The sequence below is a fragment of the Trachemys scripta genome, chromosome 1 (genome assembly GCF_013100865.1).
Source record: "Trachemys scripta elegans isolate TJP31775 chromosome 1, CAS_Tse_1.0, whole genome shotgun sequence".
NCBI lineage: Eukaryota > Metazoa > Chordata > Testudines > Emydidae > Trachemys > Trachemys scripta.
In genome coordinates this window covers 108,088,064-108,109,111 of record NC_048298.1, presented here as the reverse complement: position 1 = coordinate 108,109,111, position 21,048 = coordinate 108,088,064, and the positions used below count along the sequence as shown (strand labels likewise).

Here is a 21,048-nt window from a genome sequence, read left to right as displayed (position 1 = left end):
TCTGGGGCAAAATTAGTACTTGGTGCTGCTAGTGAAGGCAGGGGGCTGGACTGGATGACCTTTTGGGGTCCCTTCCAGTTCTATGAGATAGGTATAGGTGTATCATTCCCCTCTATTCGACATTGGTAAGGCCTCATCTGGAGTACTGTGTCCAGTTTTGGGCCCCACACTACAAGAAAGATGTGGGAAAATTGGAAAGAGTCCAGCGGAGGACAACAAAAATGATTAGGGGGCTGGAGCACATGACTTATGAGGAGAGACTGAGGGAACTGGGATTGTTTAGTTTGCAGAAGAGAAGAATAAGGGGGGATTCGATAGCTGCTTTCAACTACCTGAAAGGGGGTTCCAAAGAGGATGGAGCTAGGCTGTTCTCAGTGCTACCAGATGACAGAACAAGGAGTAATGGTCTCAAGTTGCAGTGTGGGAGGTTTAGGTTAGATATTAGGAAAAAAAATTTCACTAGGAGGGTGGTAAAGCACTGGAATGGGTTACCTAGGGAGGTGGTGGAATCTCCTTCCTTAGAGATTTTTAAGGTCAGGCTTGACAAAGCCCTGGCTGGGATGATTTAGTTGGGGATTGGTCCTGCTTTGAGCAGGGGGTTGGACTAGATGACCTCCTATGGTCCCTTCCAATCCTGATATTCTATGTTTCTATGATTTCTGTACACAAATACTCAGTAAGACTCTTCTTGCTACCCAGAGAGCAGCTGGTGGCTAGGAAATCAGTCATTTAGGATCAGATCCTCTTCCTGATTGTTAGATTTATATCAATAGGAATGTTGGTGGGACAATGGACTCACTCCCCCGTTACAGAGCAGCCACTGGAGAGGAGATTGGGCTAATTATTCTAATACCTTTTTCTAACAGTTGGGAGTCCATGGATATGCCTTTCTGAACACTAACAACGGTTACATCCTCTCACACCCAGACCTACGACCTTTGGTAGGTGATTCTGATGCTCTTAGTACTGTTGTGGCTTAAATCCATGGGCTTTCAGGAAGATTAATGCATCTCATGTTTTTATACAACCACTAGGGCTATCAGGTCATTATCATGGATTCCTGCTGTAAACTTTCTGCTCACCAAATTTCCTTATATGAATTACCAAAACATATTCTCACAAACCAGCCTATATAGTTACCTGCAAGCCCACCTAGCCCTGTGCTAGCCCCTTGCTCCTGAAATGGCCTGTAGCACACAGTAATGCTCACATCTCCAGATCCTGCCCACACGTAGGAAATGTGATGGCTATAGGATAAGATGACACCTGCATCTAAACACTCATTCGCCAGTCAGTCAAAATAAATGTGGCTTCTCTATTTTATCAATGCAATATTGACTGTAACGTGCTAGAGGGCTAGCCTGGAAAATTAGAACTCAATTTCCTCTGTTTCTTCTATAAACTCCAGTACAGAGAGGGAAAGAAGCTGAAGCCCAAACCAAACTACAACAGTGTGGATCTCTCTGAAGTAGAGTGGGAAGACCAAGATGAAATAGTGAGTATCAGAAATGGATTGTAGCCTGTTCATGGGCCTTTCCTCCTAATTACTGTGGGGGGATCCTTATGGTAGATTGTAGCAATTCTTGATTTCTTCTGTCAGGGGCTGATCATTACAAGCAGAGGGTGAGTCCCTACAGAGAGAAACATCCCCTTCCCTCTCCCATACAGGGTGCTTGTCTCCCCCTCTATGGGTACGTCTACACTGCATTTGGGAGGTGTGATTGTAGCAGGTGCAGACATACCCAAACTAGCTTTGATCTAGCTAGGTAGTTAGACTGGGGAGAGGTCAAATAAGAGTCACAATGTGACGGCTGCTCAAGAATGTATCCAAGGTCCTAGGTGGACAAGGTTTGCCCAGGCAGCCTCCCACGCTGCTGCAGCTTGACTGCTATTGTTACCAGAACTAGCTTTTGATCTAGATCATAGGTAGCTCAGATATGTCTACATGTGCTGCATCAGACCTCCCAGTTGCAGTGTAGATATATCCTAGGTCTGCAGTTTCCCTTACTTTGTGTTACTCAGGGTGGGACTACACGAGTTCTGATGGTTTCTCACTTGAGCCTGCTTCTTGTTCTCTTTGGGACCAATGTATCTGGAGTCACAAGATGGGAGGGACGTGGGGAGGAGATCAGAGCGCCAATAAGTACATTCTGGGAAAGTTCAGATTCAGGTCCTAACTTCAGAGCACAGCCACATCACTATACTGGGAGAATCAAGCCCCTCGCCCCCACTATCTTACCCTAAACAGCAGAGGGGTTTAAAATCTGGATACAGATTTTGCTGCCATCTAATTCTAACCTTTCCTCTCACTGTCCACTGCAGTTTGTGTGCTGGGAAGGAAATGTTTTGCAAGGCCAGGATCATATGGAAGATATGGATGAAATAGCTGAAACACTTTTTATAGTGGGGGTACTGAAAGCCAGCTAAGAAAACTGTAAAACAGTAGTCCCCAAACGTTTTACCTTGCACCTCCCCTTACCTCTGTTCATGCCCCCCGTACTCCCCCAGAGCTGTGGCTCCAGGAGAGGGGGACACGGACAGAGGTAAGGGGACCAAGGCTTGGGTCACAGCTGGGGGCAGGCACAGAGGGCCGGGAGCCAGGACCCTGGGTGTGGAGGGCTGGGAGCCAGGATCCTGGGCATGGAAGGCTGGGGGTGCTGCAGCACCCCCTATAGCCCTAGTTCCCATGCCTATGACAGGTGTCTTGACAACTTAGAGCCCAGAGAGACTGTGGCAGGCTCAATCAGATCATAGAATACCCCAAGCCTCCCGGGCCTTAAGTCAGATGTTCCTGGCTAGGAGAGACTTATTTTGGTAGTCACTGTTTCATGCTCAGCCGGTAGTTAAGCAAATGATTTTAGTACACTGAGGCATGCAGCAGTAGCAACTTGAACAATGGTTTTATTAGATCTTATAAGCTAAGTTGGCTTGGGTTTACCTAGTATTTGAATGGGAGACCACCACTGAAATACTGAAGGTGCTGCAGTAAGTTGTGTTGCCAAGTCAGTTGGTGCCCACCTCCTCTCTGAATCAGTACTGAACCAATGTCCTAGCATGATACTAGGAGGCATTGGGCTGCTGGAGGTGCCACCTTTCAGATTAGCTAGGAAATCGAGGTCTTATAGTCATTAAAGATCCCTAGCACTTTTATTTAGCAAAAGAAGTGGTGTCCTTGCAAAATTGCATTGTGTCTACATAAACGCCTCTTCAGTCCATAGCTGAATAGGGTAGTCTCTTCACTCCCTGTCCCAGCATGTTGTATAGTGTTGCGGTGCTCTGTTAAACAGATGTGCTTCACTCCAGAAATGGCTGCATTTCAATAGCAGATGAAATGGTTTGTGGGAGCAGCTTATGATTTGATAAATTGGTTTTAAAGTTTGTGAAGAGATTTGGGGTTGTTCTGGAAGAATTAATATTGCTTTGTGTTTCTTTGGTGCCTTCTACCTGAGGATCTCCTAGTTCTGTGCAAACATTGAGAATACGTGACTTGCTCACTGTCACAAAGTGCAGTTGTGGCAAGATTGGCAGGTCCCTTCCCTCCAAGTCCTTAGCCTTAAGGACAAGACCATCTTTATAGGCTTTAAATACTAATAATCCATATTATTATATGGCATTTACCAGCCTGCCTGAATGAGTCTTCTGAGCTGCTCATAAAATGTTTAGTTGAGAGCTCTGAAAAGGCAGTGGAAAAGGGGAACCAGTCATTTCTCAGTAGATGTTTCCCCTATATGAATTATGAACCACTCCACATCCTTTCCTTATCTAGTCAGAGGCACTAATGCTAATCTGTTCCCCTGTGCAGCTGAGAACAGCAATGATCAATGGAGAAACGGGTTACCTTGCTATGGACGTGAAAGTCCCTGTGGATAAAGGGGTAAGAAATCCTGGTCCTGTTCAGGTCACAACTGGAATGGAGGTGGGAAATGGATGGTGGAGATCTATGGAGATGGTACAAACCTAATGCTCAGCATTTTGTGTGGGGATTTTAATATTATTATTCAAGTACAGATAGATGATTGACTTGTCCTCTCACCCCCCTCATCCTTGCATTGCTTGCATATGTAATGCCTTTACATGTTTCACTCTAAGTCAATCCAACCAGCTCTGTCATTTTATTTCCTTTCTCTGTGGTATAATTTGTCAACATCTTTCTGGTACTGAAGTGCCCAGAGCTGGATGTTATCTCACTGGAGCTCTATAGAAAGTTACTATAATCTTTCTGCTCCACAGCATCAGATCTCTGCACATAGAGCCCCAACTCCCCTTGACTGCTGCCATGTCATATTTGTCACTCCTTTCTAATTAGCTGCCGCCAGTCTCATGCTTATGTCTCTTTCAGCATTACTGTCTCCTCATTTTCTCCCTCCCAGTGTGTAGCTGTTTCTCATTATTTTTTTCCCTCCCTCTTCCAGACCATTTTCTAAAATGGTAGTTAAGATGGTTCCTAAGACACATCCTTGCTGTTCTCCACTTCCCACCACCTGATACGCTATTGTTTACCATCACTTTTCGTTTACAGTGTTTCAGTCCATTTTCATTCCACATGAAAAAGATCCTATCTCAGACAATGTTAATTAATTTTTGGGGAGTAAAATTTCATGAGACACTGAAGCAAATGCTTTATGTAAATCCAAAAATATTGTATGCGCTTTATTCCCTTCATCTATTAACTCTATGATTCTGTCAAAAAAATGCAATCTTGTTTGTCTGGTGAGATCTATTTTTTAGAAGCCGAGGCTGCTTATTGCTCACGATTCTATTATCCTCTCAGGCAGGGGTCAGCAACCTCTTAGTTTATTGTATTGCTGCAGAATCACAATATAGTTCTCTATGAGACATCCAAAGGAATCTTGTTTATTTCAACATTTTTTTAAGAATGTCACAAATGCCTAAAGGTTTCTCCATTTGCCTCCTTTTTTCCTTGTTTTTATTGTTCCCATCTGACATTTTCCTTATTTGCTTTTTTCCATCCTCTTTCTATATTTTTTTCAATTCCATTTCTTTCCCCCCCCATGTTCTTTCTCAATTTTCCCCTTCTTTTTCCCATATTTTTCTCAACCCCATCTGCTTTTCCCCCCTATGTTTTTCTCTGTTAATTCACCATCCCCATGTTTTCTGTTTCTCCCTTCCCTTTTTTTGTTCTGTTACCACTATTTCACCCATCATCCACTTCTAATATCAGGTTTTTAAAATAATTTCCCCTCCGTGTAGTGCACTTCAGGTTACACATGTGCTTCATGAACCCAGGACCAGAAATTTTCCCTAGCAGCGTCCTTCTGGTCCATGCATGCATCCCTGCTCATCTTGTGCTCCACACCAAAAGGATAAAGCTCCCCTACCTCTTAGTTCTTTCCTACCGCTTGTGGTCTAGGACAGAGGTTTTATGTTCGTGCTGGCTTTTCAGCTCCTCTTTGTAAATAATGTTAAGAATTTTTAGAGTTAGTTCTTAATTAGAAATAGTTTTAGGGGTTTGGTTCCCTACATTTTGGACCCCCCCTCAGTCAAGGAGTGTTTCTCTGTACCCGCCTCAACCCCAGTTCTCCTTGGTTTCAGGAGACCATGCTGAGGATCCCCAGCTTTAAAAGCTGCATCAGGTGCCACAAAGCTTTCCTGGTCATGGCCTACCATGATACCTGTCTGTACTGCCTGGGGGAAGCGCATGTCTCTTCCAGGTGCAGTATCTGCAGGTCATTCCTGAGTAGGACTAAGCCATCCAGGGAGTTCTGATTCCAAGAGTTCCTCATGGAACAGTCCATGAAGGTGGGAACAACCTCTGACCAGGGAGACTCCCTGTATATCAGCCTGAAGAAGAAAAGAGTGACTCCTCCTCTTTAGTCCTGGGCAGCTCCAAGACTTCCACACTCCCTCTGGCTCCAAGAAACTCTCAAGAGCAGAACCAGAGAAGAAGGGGGAAGGGAGACATAAGCGCTCCCATAAGAACGATAGGGAAGGTTCCCCATCCAAGTCCTCTAAAAAGAGATAGGAGTTCCCATCCCATACCAAGTCATCAGTAACTACCTGCTCCAGAATGGGACCATCCAGTACTGGGATTTTTTTCAAAGGACAAGACCTCAACACCCTTTGTTCCTAGAACTGCTTCCTTGGCACAGAAACTCTCATCTGTACCACCAGAGCCAGTGCTTCAGCAGCTCAAGTTATGGAAGCGACTCCGTCAACTCTGGCTTGTTTCTCAGCTCCAGATGACCTCTTGGTGCTCCTGCTTTCCAAACCCCAGTGCCCCGTACCATTCCTTCAGCTAGTACCGATCTCCCTGCAGTACCCCTTTGCATCCCCATTCTCAAGCAGGGGTTTAGCCAGACTCTTGCCCGTACCATCAAAGAGCACCTTCTCCGGTACCGAGGGCTTCCCATCTGGATCTGAATCCTCAAAGTCTGAAGAGGACTATGACAGACCCACCTGGACTATGCCCTGTGGGGTCCCTTGAGGGGATTGAGCCCAGACAGGACATTGGGAGTCTCCAGGGTCGGGTCTCTCCTCCCATCTGAGAGAGTACCCACCCTACTCCTACTGGGGCCCTGCACTGAGGGGGTATGATAGCTCACAATGGCAGTATTTGGGCCCAGAAGACCCATGAGACGACCAACTAATGAACATACTTCATGGCACAAGGGACCTAAGGAGATTCAGAGCTCCCGAAGAAGAGGAAGAGCATCTTCAGCCTCCTCAAGAAGTGCAATTAAAGCAATAGGAGGAAGAGGATCAACAGAATAGGAGGATATCATGCCAATGACCTTGTCCTCCTCTTCCCCAGACAAGACAGTGATTCCAGTTTCCCCACCGTGTCCTGTTACCCGAAGGTCTTCCTGGACTTCCTTTAAAAGTGTGGCAAAGTTATTTTCAAATCCCCCAGGAAGAGGCCCATGAAAACCCCACAGAAACTGCTGGAAATCCTTCATAGCTTGGCTCTGAGGAGGGTGGCTCTTCCAATTAACAAGCTTATCCTTGAACCTGCCAAGATACTTTGGCCCTCACTTGCCATGGTACCACCAGTATCCAAGCAGGATAAATAAGAGATTTCCTACCTGCAAAAGGGTCGGAGTACCTATTCTCTTACCCACCTCCCAATTCATTGGTAGTGTGTGCAGTTACTGAGCATAGCAGACACACAGGCCAGGTTTACACTACATGAGAAAGAAGCAAAGAGGCTCAACCTCTTTGGAAGAAAGATGCACTCCTTGACCTCCCTGCAATTTCAAATCCCAAACTGCCAAATGTTGATGGTCAATTATGATTTTACCATCTATGATAAGCTAGCTGGCTTCACCAGTAAAATGCCCCAGGAAGTTAGAGACCAGTTCCAGGCCCTGACTGATAAGGGAAAGGTGGTGATGAGATCAGCCCTCCAAATGAACTAAGACACAGCGGTGAGGTCCATCGCAACTGCTATCATAATAAGATGCTCGTCCTGGCTTCCCTTCTTGGGATTCCCAAAGGAAGTACAAACAATGGTGGAAGGCCTCCCATTCGAATCTGACGAGCTGTTCAGCGCAAAGACGGATGAGTCTCTTCGCTCATTGGAAGTCTCCTGAGCCACACTTCATTGACTGAGTATTTGTATACCTGTAATTAAAAGAGAACCCAGTACCACAATTTAGACAACCAACCCAACTTGTCTTTCATCACCAGCAGCAGTGTGAATTTCCATGCAAGCATCAGAGGACACATCGGAATGGTGCCCAGGGAAAACTACCCTTTACTTCCCAACCACTATTACCTCTGAAACCAGCATTTTGTCAGCCCATTTGAGAGCTGCACATCAATGGTCTCACTGGATCGAGTCAACCTCTCTGGTCGTTCCCCTCCATTTGGAGGCAGACTTCCCATTACCTATCATCTTCCTGGACACAAATCATGGTGGACAGATGGGTCTTCTTGGGCTACTCATCTCCCCAGTCACCTCCCTGCCCTTTTTCAGAGATCTCTCTCATGAGAGGGTTTTTCTGTAGGATGTAAACACTCCTCAAACTGGGGGTGGTAAAACTAGTACCTTCGGCAGTAAGGGGAAAGGAGTTCTACTCAAAGTACTTTCTTGTCCCTGAGAAGACAAGAGGATGAAGACCCATTCTGGACCTCAGGGAATAAGTTTATCTGCCACCTAAAGTTCAGAATGGTGACTCATCAATTGTCCCATCTCTAGATCAGGCAATTGGGTCACAGCCCTTGATTTCAATGATGCTTGCTTTCATGTGGATGTTCATCCAGCACGAAGGAGATTCCTGAGATTTGTAGCCAGCCAACAGCACTATAAGTGCAGGGTTCTCTCATTTGGACTCTCAATGGTGCTGAGTGTTTATCAAGGTACTTTGCAGTGTTGTCTCCATACTGGTCTCGCACTTGTTTCTGTCACCAACAGAAGTTGGTCCAATAAAATATATTTTGTGTCTTGTGTCTCTAATACCAAGGTACTGTCAGTGGTGCCAGCTCACCCTCCTGGCAAGGGCCAATGCTATACCCTTATTTAGACCACTGGCTCCTAAAGGGCTGATCTTACCAGGAAACATGAGAAGCAACCTCCATATTTCTGGATCTCTTTGAGAGTTTGGGTCTCTGGTGAACCTGGAGAAATTTGCCTTGGAATCCACACAGCTGATAGAATTTATCAGGATGAGGCTGGATGCTGTGGCCTCCAGGGCATGTTATCAGGCAACCACTTTCTCTTCATTGGACTCATACACCAAATACAGACAAGCCCCAGAATGTCTGTACAATCCTGCCAACCCTGTTGGGTCATATGACTGCAAGTACTTACGTGACACGTTAAAAAGAATTCATCTCAGATATCTATGAGCCTGGTTGTGGACTGTATGCATTCCAGGCAAGCACAGTCTTGACTTACTCATCATGGTTCCCCAAAGGGTCTTAGCCTCACTTACTTGGTTTGTGTGGGTACCATTCAACTCTAACTTCCAACAAAGACTATGACCATGGGTGCATCCTTCTTAGGTTGGGAAGCAAATGTGGAAGGGTGGGTTTCTCAAGGGACATGATCTCTGCAGAAGTCTATGCTTAATATCAGCATGTTGAAACTCAGAGCAGTCAGACTGCCCTGCGAGTAATTCCTCCTGCCCAACTGCAGCCAGTCAGTCCAAGTATTATTAAACAACATTATGGCAGTCTGCTATGTCAACAGCTGTGTGAGGAGGCCATTGAACTTTGGAACTGGTGCATTCCCATGTAGATTACCCTGATCACCACTGACCTGCCAGGAATCCAAACACCCTGGCAGACTCTCTAAGCAGACATTTCTCCACAGAAAACTAGTGGAAAGCTGCATGACATGACTCTTCAGATGGTGTTTTAGGTGTGGGGACTTGGCTCCATGATCTCTTTGCCTCCCATGTGAACAGCAAGTGCAAAGAGTTCTGTTCTAGATGGGGGGTTGCACCTTAGGCTCTCTGGGTGACACTTTCCTCAGACAATGATCAGGAGCTGTGAGGTACGTCTTCCCTGACTCCTTAATTACCACGGGTTTTGAGGAAAATCAGACAGGACAAGATGTGAGAGATTTGCATAACACAGGGGTGGGCCTGTCAGTTCTGGTACCCTATGCTTTTGCAGCTGTCAGCCTGGCCTCCTTCCCATCTCCCTTAACTCAGGATGAGGGAGGGACTTATCACTGTAACCTAGTCACACTTCACATGAGGGCATGGTATTTGGATGGATGTCAGAGTTAGAAAAGGCCTGTTCCGCTGATGTCCAGGGCATCCTGAGCAGTGGCAGAAAGGACTTTGCCAGGAAATGTTACAAAGCAAAATGGGGGGGGGAAATGTTTTAGTGTGATCAGTCAGGAATTTCCCCTTTACCAAAACGCATTCTGGATGCATTGTACTACTTCATATCCTTAAAACCCGCAGGGTATTTATTAGCTCCTTCAGAATACACTTTGCAGCCCTCATGAAGTTCCATCTGCCAGTAGAGAGCTATTCTGTTTTTTCTCATCCAGTCACTTCCCACTTCTTGAAAGGTATGATTTAGAACCCTGGATGAACAGTGAAAAGTGGCCTTGACAAGAGATGGTTTTTACTCTGTGGCCCTACTAGCCTAGCGAGAAAGTGAAACTGACCAGCTGTCAATTTCACAGTACGCCAAAGATGCATTGAGCTGGACAGGAAGTGAAAATGACAAGCTTACTTATCAGTTCTGCTGTGCTGCTTTGATGTCACAGTGGCAGACATCAGAAAGCAGAGGAGGGAATTTGTGGCAGAGCCTAGGGTTGATAAGAATCAGGCTGGTGGAAAGGGCTGAGTGAAGCAGCCTCAAAGAGGAAGCACTTGAGCCAGTCCTGATAAATTCCATTGAAATTGACACTTTCAAATGGAAAATATCAATTTTGACACTTTATTTTTCCAAAGCAACATTTCAAAATGAAATGAAACTTTTTGAATTAACATGCTTCTTTCAGTGGAAATGTTAATTTGAAATGAAATTTTTCAGTTTGAAACAAAATGTTTTGGTTTCAATTGACATTTTGTTATGATTGAAAATGTTGTTCTTTCATTTTGATGTTTCCAAATTGAAATTTTTTCATAACTCTTCATTCCATGAACATATTTGATAGTCTGACTTTTTTGTCCTGATTCAGGATGAAAATAAATATTAAAACCAGAGGCATTTCCCACAAGATGGGAATTCTGTTTTCCAACCAGTTGTAATCAGTTTGTAGCCGCTGTTCTGGCTCTTCCAAACCCATTCCCTCCCACCCTCAAATCCTCCTCATCCGCCTCTCTGAATCTTCAGCCAGAGTGTAGAGTGTAATAGAGGGAACCAGGGAAGCTGGTGAAGATAATGAATTGTAGCCCACGGTGGAGTCAGGGTCAGTCTGGGGCCTTGCAGGCCCTGTGCAAAGAAAGACCAGCAGAACCCGGCAATCTGGTTATGCAGTGAGCATATAGCTAATGCAGTGAAAGGGAGAGCAGATTCCTCACACTTTCTGCTCTCTGGGTTGTAATCCCAGAGTTAAGGTGTTTTACTGGCCCTGTGAGGAAATTGAATGGCTGAGTGAGTGGATCTCTGAAAAGCATGACTTGCTGAACATTGCACACTGCATCATGGCCTCAGACCTGGCCTGTGGGGATGGATGTTACTGGAGTTAATCAGATGCTTTGGTTTGCCTTTGGGGTCATGTAGCCAAATCACCGTTGTCACTGTGGTGCAGTAGGATGGTGTATCACTTCCCCCACCTTAGGGTTTATTTTTCAAAGAAATATTTTCCCCACTTTTTTCTTATTTATTCCAGAAACGGGTTCTCTTTCTCACTAATGATTATTTCTTCACTGACATCAGTGGCACGCCTTTCAGGTGAGCAAGTGTATCTCAACTTAAGGAATGTACCTCTTGGGTGGACCAAATAGCCATGTCCCCCCCCCTTCTCATGATATTGGTTATGACAGAGGGGTTTCTTGCTCCCTTGTATTGGAGTTCCGATACTCTTACTGCTCGCTTGGGGGATGTTCTTTTGTTAATAAGAGAGGAGAGAGCTGATGGCATTGGGGATCATAGCTCACCTCTCAGGGAGGGCAGTGTCAGATTTAAACATGTGGGGATTGCACGTGACCTTGTTGACAAACCCTCTGTTTTCCCCCTGCCTGCAGCCTGGGTGTCGTCCTCTCCCGTGGGCATGGGGAATACATCCTGCTGGGGAACACTTCCGTGGAAGAAGGTAGGTTAACCTGAAACAGTCACATCTCTGTAGGGGGCAAGGATGTTGAACTTCATTGGCAACCCAGGGATGAGCTTGTGCCTCCCTCTCTTCTCTGTACCCCACCTCACCCTCTCAGCCTCTTTCAGTGTGTTTGGTTCATTGACTGATCAATAGATTTATTGGTTGCTTTCTTGTTTCAGGCTTGCACGACCTGCTGCAGCCAGACTTGACCTTAGCTAATGAATGGTAAGTAGATGATATCCTGTTGATGATGGAGCTTTGGGTTGAGATCACTGGCAGAGTTCGCTCTGCTCTGCCACCCTCCCTGGCCTGGAGGAAAAGCAATGTTCTCCTGAAGTAACTGATGGTGCCAGAGTTTGGTGCAAACTCCTGAGACTTCCATCACTTTCTTTGGCAGATTATTCTACAGTCTGACCCATCTCCCTGTCAGGAAAGATCTCTTGATATTCACCCTCAATTCTCCTTTGCACAATCTCATCCTATTCCTGCCTAGAACTGTGCAATAAACCATAAATCACACAAAACTTAGCGAAGTAGGATTTTGTTGCACGGTCAGATTACACTTTGTGAGAAATCATCTTGGTTCACCTGCCTTTTAATTGAGCTTGGATGTGGTTTCTAGTGAACCTGGAGTTGACTTTATTAATGCAAAATCATATCATGCAAAATTTGTGCTTTTGCTTGGTTTGGCCATGAAACAAAACGAAGCTTGGCATTTTCAACTTTTGCTTTGAGATGTGTGTACCTGAAACTCAGCATTAAATTCAGGCGTGTGAACCTCAAGTCGATCAAAACTAAAGCAATTATTTGCAAGAAGCACTGCAAAAAAACCAGTTTATTATACCCTACTTAAAACCCCTCAAACCGCCATGAATAGCATCTCTTCCTCCTTCAGTTTCATGCACAGTTAATGTATATAGTCAAGTCATCTATTCACCAGCTTTACATATAGTCACTTCTTCTAGTCTTGTCTCATAAACCATTCCTTAAAGTTCCTTAATAATTTGTGTTTTTCTTTATACCCCTCCACTCTGACAAAGTGGCCAGAACTGAAAGCCATATTAGAAGGCAGGTCTCTTGTGGAATACAGAGAAGTGATCACCTCCCAACTCTGCATCCTGATGCCTCTGCATACACAGGCCCATTGATTTATCTTCCCACCATATCACATTGCAAGCTTGTTCACTGTCTAGTTATCGGTCTTCTTTGGTATTGCTGCTTTCCAGGTTTCTCCATCACACTGAATATTGTTATAAGCGGGCTAGTGTATATGTTACCATTGCCCTTTGCTGGGTGAAATTAGAACTGCTCTGCTGTGTGTCAGAGGAACTATACTGCTAACGAAGATGCTTCTTTAGATAAAAACAGCACAGGACGCTACCACTTTAACAGGAGGAGCTGAGTTCTATCCATGCTGTTAAGTTCTGAGCACCCAAGAAGTGCAGCATAATGACATCTGAAATTCCTAGGTGGCCAAGGATTTGTTACAATATTTTTTTTCCAGATCACTAGTTTCCTGGTGTGATTGCTTGAAAGTGATTTTCTGTGTTTCTTTCCTTGCCACCAGGATTTACTGCATCACCGATATTGATCCAGATCACCGGAAGCTCAGCCAGCTGGAGGCCATGATCCGCTTCCTCACAGGAGAGGAACCCGATCTGGAATGTGAGTGCTGGAAATTAAAGTGACCTACTGGAGCTCTCCTGTGCCTCTCCACCGTGGAGAAGGGCTGTGGGAAACGGGGTGGTGGTAGATTGAGCTCATGAGCATCTCTGCAGAGATGAGTTTGAACACTTGCTCACTTCACAAGTGGAAATAAATTGAGTGGTCACATCCTAATCCCCAGCAGCAAGTGATTATGAAGTGGAAACAATTACCACAAAATTAAACCGGATTGAACATCTGTTAAGGAGAGATCTAGGCCTGTATTAGCTGGGGGTGCTGCAGGCCATGTTTGACAGAGCTGTGGGTGGAGCCAGGAAGGAAAGAGTGCCTGTGTGTAGTTCAGAGCTGTGTAGTCCTAAAACAATAGGAACAACATTATTTGTATTGTGGTAGATCCCAAAGGTCCTATTCAGAGCTGGGGTACCATTGTGTTAGGCATTCCCTCAAGCACAGGTTAAAAGGCAAGCTCTGCCTTACTCCAAATTCAGTCATTAGCTCTTTAGGGTAGACGAAGTGGGTGTGATGGACAAAGGAGAGAAATGGACAAGGGAGGACAAATGTAATGAAAAGATCATGTGGATTCATAGTTTAGATATTACACTACCTGATGTTCCCAGACTGTTTCAAATCACCTGAAAGTATGTTTGGGTTTTCTTTGGGTTTTGAATTAAATGAAATCAGCTATCCCCAACTGCTGCTCTACCTGAACATAGTTAGCTGGTTGATGTGTTGTAAATATCAGCACAGACGTGCATCTCGAGGGGGGATCTGAGGGAAGAAAGAGTAGTGGCCTTATTAATCAAGTCAGAGGGTGCTCTATGAATAAGCAGCAGCATAGGAGAAAGCACAAAGATGTTTGTGGGACACGCAGATAAATGGCTGTTCAAAACTGGCATCATTGATGGCACGAAGGGTGCAGGAATGACACTATAAAAGTCAAGAGCAAATAAGCAGGGAAGGGCAGTGTAGGGAAGGGCATTAAGGGTGAAGACAAGAAGTTTGAACTTGATGAGGTAGGAAAGGGGAGCCAGTGGAGGGATTCAGAGGAAGTAGGGAGGGTGTAACATAGAACTATGGGAAAGGTCAATGAAAGACTGTCTTAGTAGTTTTGTTTTGAATGGGCTGGAACGAAGTGAGATGTGTGTCAAGGAGGAGAATGAAGTAGATGATAAGGGCCTGGGTGAAAGTTTTAGTCATATGGACAGAAAGAAAAGTTCAGATTTTGGAATTGCAATGGAGGATGAAGCAGCTGGATTTGGACATGACCTCAATGTGTTATGAAAAGGAGAGGGAAGAGTCAAAGATAACCCCAGCTTACAGGTCTCTGTGACAGGGAGAAGAGGATCTTGTCAATAATAGCAGAAAACAGGGCGAGTGGGGAGAGCATTAAGGAAAGATAAGGGGTTCAGTTTTGGACATGTTAGGTTTAAGCTAATGGTGAGGCATCCAGGAGGAGATGCAAGGTAGACTGAAAAAAGGGACAGAGTAGATGGACACAAGTCAGGAGTGAGGAAGATTTGCAAGTCAATGGCATGAAGATGCTGAGGAAGCTATCTGAGGTAGAAGAGATATCCCAAAGTAAAACTTTAGAGCAGGAGCGGGCAAACTTTGTGGCCCGAGGGCCACATCAGGTTTCCGAAATTGTATGGAGGGCCGGTTAGGGGAGGCTGTGCCTCCCCAAACAGCCAGGCGTGGCCCGGCCCCTGCCCCCATCTGACCCCCTGCTTCTTGCCCCCTGATGGCCCCCCCAGGGCTCCTGCCCCATCCAACCCCCCTGTTCCCTGTCGTGCCCCCTCCCACGCCGGGACTCCTGCCCCACACCTTGCTCTCTGTCCTCTGACCGCTCCCGGACTCCCCACTCCTGACTGCCCCCCCCAGCGCCCCATCCAACCCTTCCTCTCATTCCTGACTGCCCCCCTGGGGACCCCTGCCCCATCCAACCACCCCTTCTCCCTGTCCCCTGACTGCCCCCAGAACCACTGCCCCTGACTGACCCCCCACGGGGACTCCTGCCCCACACCCTGCTCCCTGACCGCTCCCGGACTCCCTGCCCCTGACTGCCCCCCACCGCCCCATCCAACCCTTCCTCTCATTCCTGACTGCCCCCCCAGGACCTCTGCCCCATCCAACCACCCCTTCTCCCTGTCCCCTGACCGCTCCTGGAACCCCTGCCCCTGACTGTCCCCCGCTGCCACATCCAACCCCCCTCTCCTTCCTGACTGCCCCCTCGGGACTCCTGCCCCATCCAACCCCATGTTCCCTGCCCTCTGTCCACACCCCCGCCCCTTGACCACCACCTCAAACTCCCCTGCCCTTTATCCAACCCCCCCCACCCCCGCTCCCTGCCCCCTTACTGCACTGCTTGGAGCGCCAGTGGTTGGCAGCCATACCGCCCGGCTGGAGCCAGCCACGCCAACGCTCAGCACAGAGCATCGGGTCAGGCCGTGGCTCTGCTGCTGCGCTGCCTGGCAAGAGCTCACAGCCCTGCCACCCAGAGCATTGCGCAGGCGGCGCAGTGAGCTGAGGCTGCGGGAGAGAGGGAACAGCAGGGGAGGGGCCGGGGGCTAGCCTCCCAGGCCAGGAGCTCAGGGGCGGGGCAGGAGGGTCCTGCGGGCTGGATGTGGCCCACGGGCCATAGTTTGCCCATTTCTGCTTTAGAATGAAAAGAAAAAGGGGCTAAGAATGGCAAGCTGTGGGATCTTCCAGGAGAAGGGAGGAGGAGAACCCACTTAAAATAGGGCACAGCGGCTTTGTCTAGACTAGGATTTACCGGTGTGGTGTTAGATAACACTCAAAGTCTAGTGTGGATAAGCCAGTGTAGACTTTAATATGTGCTAAGCAGGTCAAGTTAAAGCTTAGGCTCAGCTGCCTTGTCCACACCACATTTTACAACTGTTTAGCAACTATTAGCAAACTCCTTCCAACACCACATCTTCACATTCACATCTAGACAAATGTGGACAGCCAAAGAATAGGAAAACTAGGAGAGGATAGCACCCCTAGAAGCCTGGTGAGGACAAGATTTCAAATTTCAAGAAGGAGGGTGTGATCCACTGTCAAAAGCAGAGAGGTCAGGGTGGACAAGAATGGAGTGGAGGTCCTGAGATTTGGCCACAGATAGATCATTCAAGACTTTCGGGAAGGCAGCTTGAGTGGAGTGGGCAGAAGCTTGATTAGAGGGGATCCAGGACTGAGAGAGAGGGAGTCAAGGCAACAGTTGTAGACTGCCTGTTCAGTGAGTTCAGGGGTGAAGGCCCAAAGGGAAGGGAATAAATAATTCTTTTGACCCTGTGTGACAAGGTTGGGACTCACCACCGCAGCACCTCCTGCTGGTTGCCTCCAGGAATTAGCTCAGTCCAGTGGAGCACCCTCTCCTGGTGGTGTCCTGCCCGTTGTCTGGCCCTTGGTTGGCATCTGAGCCCGCGTTGCTCACCAGCTCGCGGCGTCCTCTTTCAGACCAGTGCCCCTCAGTCCAGCCACACCCCCTTCCGAGGGGTGGTTGATCAGCAGTCTCTCTGCGCCCCAGCCACCATGTCCAACCACACACGCCAAAGTCTAATCCCTCTTGTCAGGGATCTGGCGTAGTCTATGATGGCTGCTCCCCACAGCCGATGGCTGGGTGTACTGCAAGGGAGGGACCCAGGCCCGCCCTCTACTCTGGGTCCTGGCCCTCACTGTCGTCCTCCTCTCCCCTCTATCTGTCCACGTCCCTGGGCCCTTCCTCTTCGGCCCCTCGCACTGGCTAGGCCTTTCCCCTCAGGGCCTACAGCCTGGCAGACACTGGGCTGGAGTTCCCTTCTGCTCCCCCGGGTCGGGTCTGGCCGGTGCAGTGCGTCTTGCTGCTCTGGAGACAGACCTTCCCCTCTCAAAGGCCTGGGCCAGACTGCCTCCTTCCTTCCTGAGCAGCCTTTTTATAGGGCTGAGCCTGGCCCTGATTGGCTGCCTCCAATCTGGGCCCCGATTGGCTCCCAATAAGCCCTTCTGTAATTGGCTCCCTGTCTGCACAAGCTTACTGGCCTGCTGCAGCCTACACTCTTAGGGAGTGGGGCAGTCCGCCCTACTACACCCTGTTTTATTTGCTCAGCCTTTCAACCCCCCGAGCTTTTGGGCTCACAGAGGGTGACCTTTGACCCTTTAAAACTGTAAAGAGTGACCAGCGCGCTGAACTGCCATATGAAAGTGACCACCTGAACCCCACAGTTAGGATCACTGCCACTCATGTACAGCATGGTGGTGAGCTGCCCTGACTGTAATGCTGTCTGTGTGACTGCTGCTAGACAGTCTGTGAGAGTGGCTTGGTCACACTCTGGTGAGAGTTCCCCTGCTGTCCTCTCAGCCAAAGGTGAGGCACCCCTGGGATGGTCAGCAGATGCAAGTGGGATCTTCTTTTTATTCCCTGTTGTTCAACCCACTGGACCACAAGTTAGGTCAGTAACATTGCTGCTCTAAAGGATATCTAGGAGGCAAAGGGATGACACCATTCTCACTCCTAATCATGTTTGGGTTTTTTTGCTCAGGTGATGAGGACTTGGTCCAGGAGGTGCTGTTTGACGCGGTGGTAACTGCGCCAATGGAGGCCTACTGGACAGCCTTGGCCCTCAACATGTCTGAGTAAGTATATGTGAAAACGCAGCTGAAATTCATTCAGATCCCATGGTCGTCTTGGGAGTTTGGACAGGGTCTCCTGATTCCCTGGTGAAAGCTCTGTGGCTAAGTTGAAGGAGCAGCTTGTTCCATAGAGCCCATAATAGATCCTTACATAGGACTAAGCTGACCACAGAAACAGAAGCAGGACATCAATCTCCGTCTCAGGCATGGACTCCAAGGAGGAGGAGTCTCACAGTTGAGGTATTGGTAATAGATACAGAAACTTACACTTCAAAGTCATGAGTTCAAATCTCACCCAAGGACAGTAGTGACTAAGCTTTGTTACCATGTGACAACTGTTCCTTGAACTACATAAAGTGAATTGAGCTGAGTCCAGCTTCTATTGGAGTATCACAACTGGTAGTAGTTGGCTCTCTTACTGACACTGAAGCCAAGGATTGAATGGGCCATAGAAATTGACCTACCTGTCACACTTATGGATGGTGCCTTCAGATCAGGGTTGAAGTACACAGATGGAAGTTTGGACTGTTGCTGCCAGGCCTGAGAAGGGATATAAATCTAGAGGGTCTTGCCTCCAACTTGGGGTTTTTTTGGAGGCAAAATTTTCTCACAGCTGTTACCACCTGGGCATTTAGGGCCACTAGCACTTTAACGCTGTGTTGTTCAGATCTGCTTGCAGCATATATTATAAACATTGGCAGCCATGGTTGTCTTATCTGTATTTGGACTCCCACTGTTGCTACCATTGGTGGAGTTGAATGAGTGGTAGGAATGGCAGGAAATTTTTGCCAACAAGCCCTAATGTAGACACAGCCTTAGTCTGTCATCCACCACATTCCTTTCACTGCCGTGTCCATAGCAGCTGGTCCTCTACACTGTGAGCCTCTTCACAACGTCAGGTCTGTGCTACTTACAACTCCAGCAACGTCGCCCTGCACCACTCAGTTACGTCATCCCTCGCAATCCCTTAATCTCCCTGTCCCAGACAGAGTTCGGGTTCAGCCCTGGGAGCACACCCATTCTCTCTGGGTAACTCATCTCCCGCCCCAATCCCATATGTAAATAAACTGCAGCTGGGCGGGCAGGAGTAGAGAACTTTAAGTTCTCTCTGTAAAGGGACAAAATGAACAAATCACAAAAGTGTGACTGTGAGAATGAATAGTAAAATCGTAATAATCCTAATTCCCGCTCAGATTTTCAAATGTGTCAGTTCTGGTGTAACCCCACTGAAGGCAGTGGCATTATATCGCAGGGGAATTTGGTCCTAAATACTTAAGAAACCTCCCACTCCAATGTGTTGCCCTCTGAATCTGCCCACTTTGGAGGTCCTTACTACATGGAAGGCTTAGTTCTAGCTCTGAGATCTAATTCTGCCCCTATGGGTCTCTCTCTCTCTGTCCCACAGCGAGACTGAGCAGGAGGTCGAGACGGCATTTCTGGGCACTCGAGCTGGCCTCATGAGGAGCCTCCTGTATGTGGGATCTGAGAAACTCTCGAACAGGCAAGTCTTAAAATTAAACTTCACTGAGGAGTTTCTTCTAGTCTCTGTGAAGGAGCAGCATGAAATTGCCACTGTGCCTTGAACAGTATCCAGGGTTACAGAGAACAGAATGGGAAGCAACCAGGGGTTAGTGGAGCAGACCTGTCCAATATGTCATAAAGGATGGGGCAGGGCACTGTTTTGTGCTTGTTCTGTTTGTTATATGGCAAAAACCTGTCCCAGAATGCAATGGTTTCAATGTAAAATGTAGGCTGATTTTTCTGGGAGACCTAATCTTTTCTTTGATTGTTCCGAAGTCCTGGTCAGGAAATAGAAGGGCTGTTGCCAAGACATTACAGCCAGAAGATCTCCAGTGACACTTTTTGTGAGAATATGGGTGGGGTCTATGCTTTAGCTTTTGGGCCATGTTCCAACTTGGCTAGTAATACTCTGCCTATCTCAATTCCCCTTTTAGTCTCATTTGCTGGATATTCCATCCTATACAGGTTCTTATACTGCCCTCATCATCATAGTATCTGAGCACCTTCCAGGGGTTGCATTACGCAATGTGACTAACGTCTGTCACATGTAGTTAGTCTCTCTCTCATCCTCTCCCTAGAGGGAGAATTGTGTGTGCAGTGGAGTGTTTTGGCTTGGGAGGATTTTGGTTAGAGTTATTTTTAGAGTTATTCAGCTGCTTTGAGTTCCTGTTAGAAAGTAGGCTGAATAAGTGTGCCCTGCACTTGTAGCAGAAGGTGCTGAAGTTTGTGATGGTCCTTCATTCCTGTGGGAATTTCTTCCACAGTCTGGGACCAGTCCCTGAGAAGGTTCCATTTCCTGCACAGATGAGCTTCACCCTTATGGCAGAAAGTCCCATTGTACCTGAGGAGTGGACTTGTGGGCCCAGGCCATTGACTGCTTTGAAGATAAGAAGCAAGACCTTGAACTTGACTCAATATGCTGTGGGAAGCCAGTGTAGATTCCCTGTCCTATACTGCTGGCACATAATATTTTTCTGTGTTTTTAAAGGGTTGCAAGTGCATCACTCCAGTGGTGGCTGCATTTCAGTGGCAGATTCCTGTATGTAGTATGTAAAGCTCTTCCAAATCCTCTGGAAAGGAAAGAACCATATAAATGACCAATCATTATTACGTCAAAATATACAGCAAAAATAAAGATCTGAAATAATGAAATCGGGGAGGGGGAGGAAGAAGTGGAGATCTTGCAGGGAAGTCTGTTACCTGGTTACTCCTGGTGCTCCGCCCAGGTATGGTTCATGTTATGGCAAGTGCAGAAGCCCATAAATCAAATTTTTTTTGTTTGAGAATCTCCAATGAGTCTCTGGAACTTGGCTGTCCTGTAAGGGGGGCATCATTTATCCCTTATGATCTCCTTTGCCTTTCTTGACCTGGTCATTAGCTCTGTCTATACACCTCTACCTTGATATAACGCTGTCCTCGGGAGCCAAAAAATCTTACCACGTTATAGGTGAAACCGCGTTATATCGAACTTGCTTTGATCAGCTGGAGTGCGCAGCCCCGCCCCCCCCCGGAGCCCTGCTTTACCGTGTTATATCAGAATTCATGTTATATCGGGTTGCATTATATCGAGG

General features: G+C 47.1%; 1 protein-coding gene across 1 annotated transcript in view; it reads left to right on the top strand.

The window, feature by feature from the left end:
- CACNA2D4 (calcium voltage-gated channel auxiliary subunit alpha2delta 4) overlaps nt 1–21,048 on the top strand; it is a 155,081-nt gene that overhangs the window by 51,199 nt on the left and 82,834 nt on the right. The window contains exons 16-24 of the mRNA XM_034758909.1: nt 867–941; nt 1,409–1,495; nt 3,803–3,874; nt 11,258–11,319; nt 11,613–11,680; nt 11,863–11,908; nt 13,251–13,348; nt 17,866–17,959; nt 19,362–19,461. Of these exons, the coding sequence (XP_034614800.1) occupies nt 867–941; nt 1,409–1,495; nt 3,803–3,874; nt 11,258–11,319; nt 11,613–11,680; nt 11,863–11,908; nt 13,251–13,348; nt 17,866–17,959; nt 19,362–19,461 (702 nt within the window). The remainder of the gene's footprint in view (nt 1–866; nt 942–1,408; nt 1,496–3,802; nt 3,875–11,257; nt 11,320–11,612; nt 11,681–11,862; nt 11,909–13,250; nt 13,349–17,865; nt 17,960–19,361; nt 19,462–21,048) is intronic.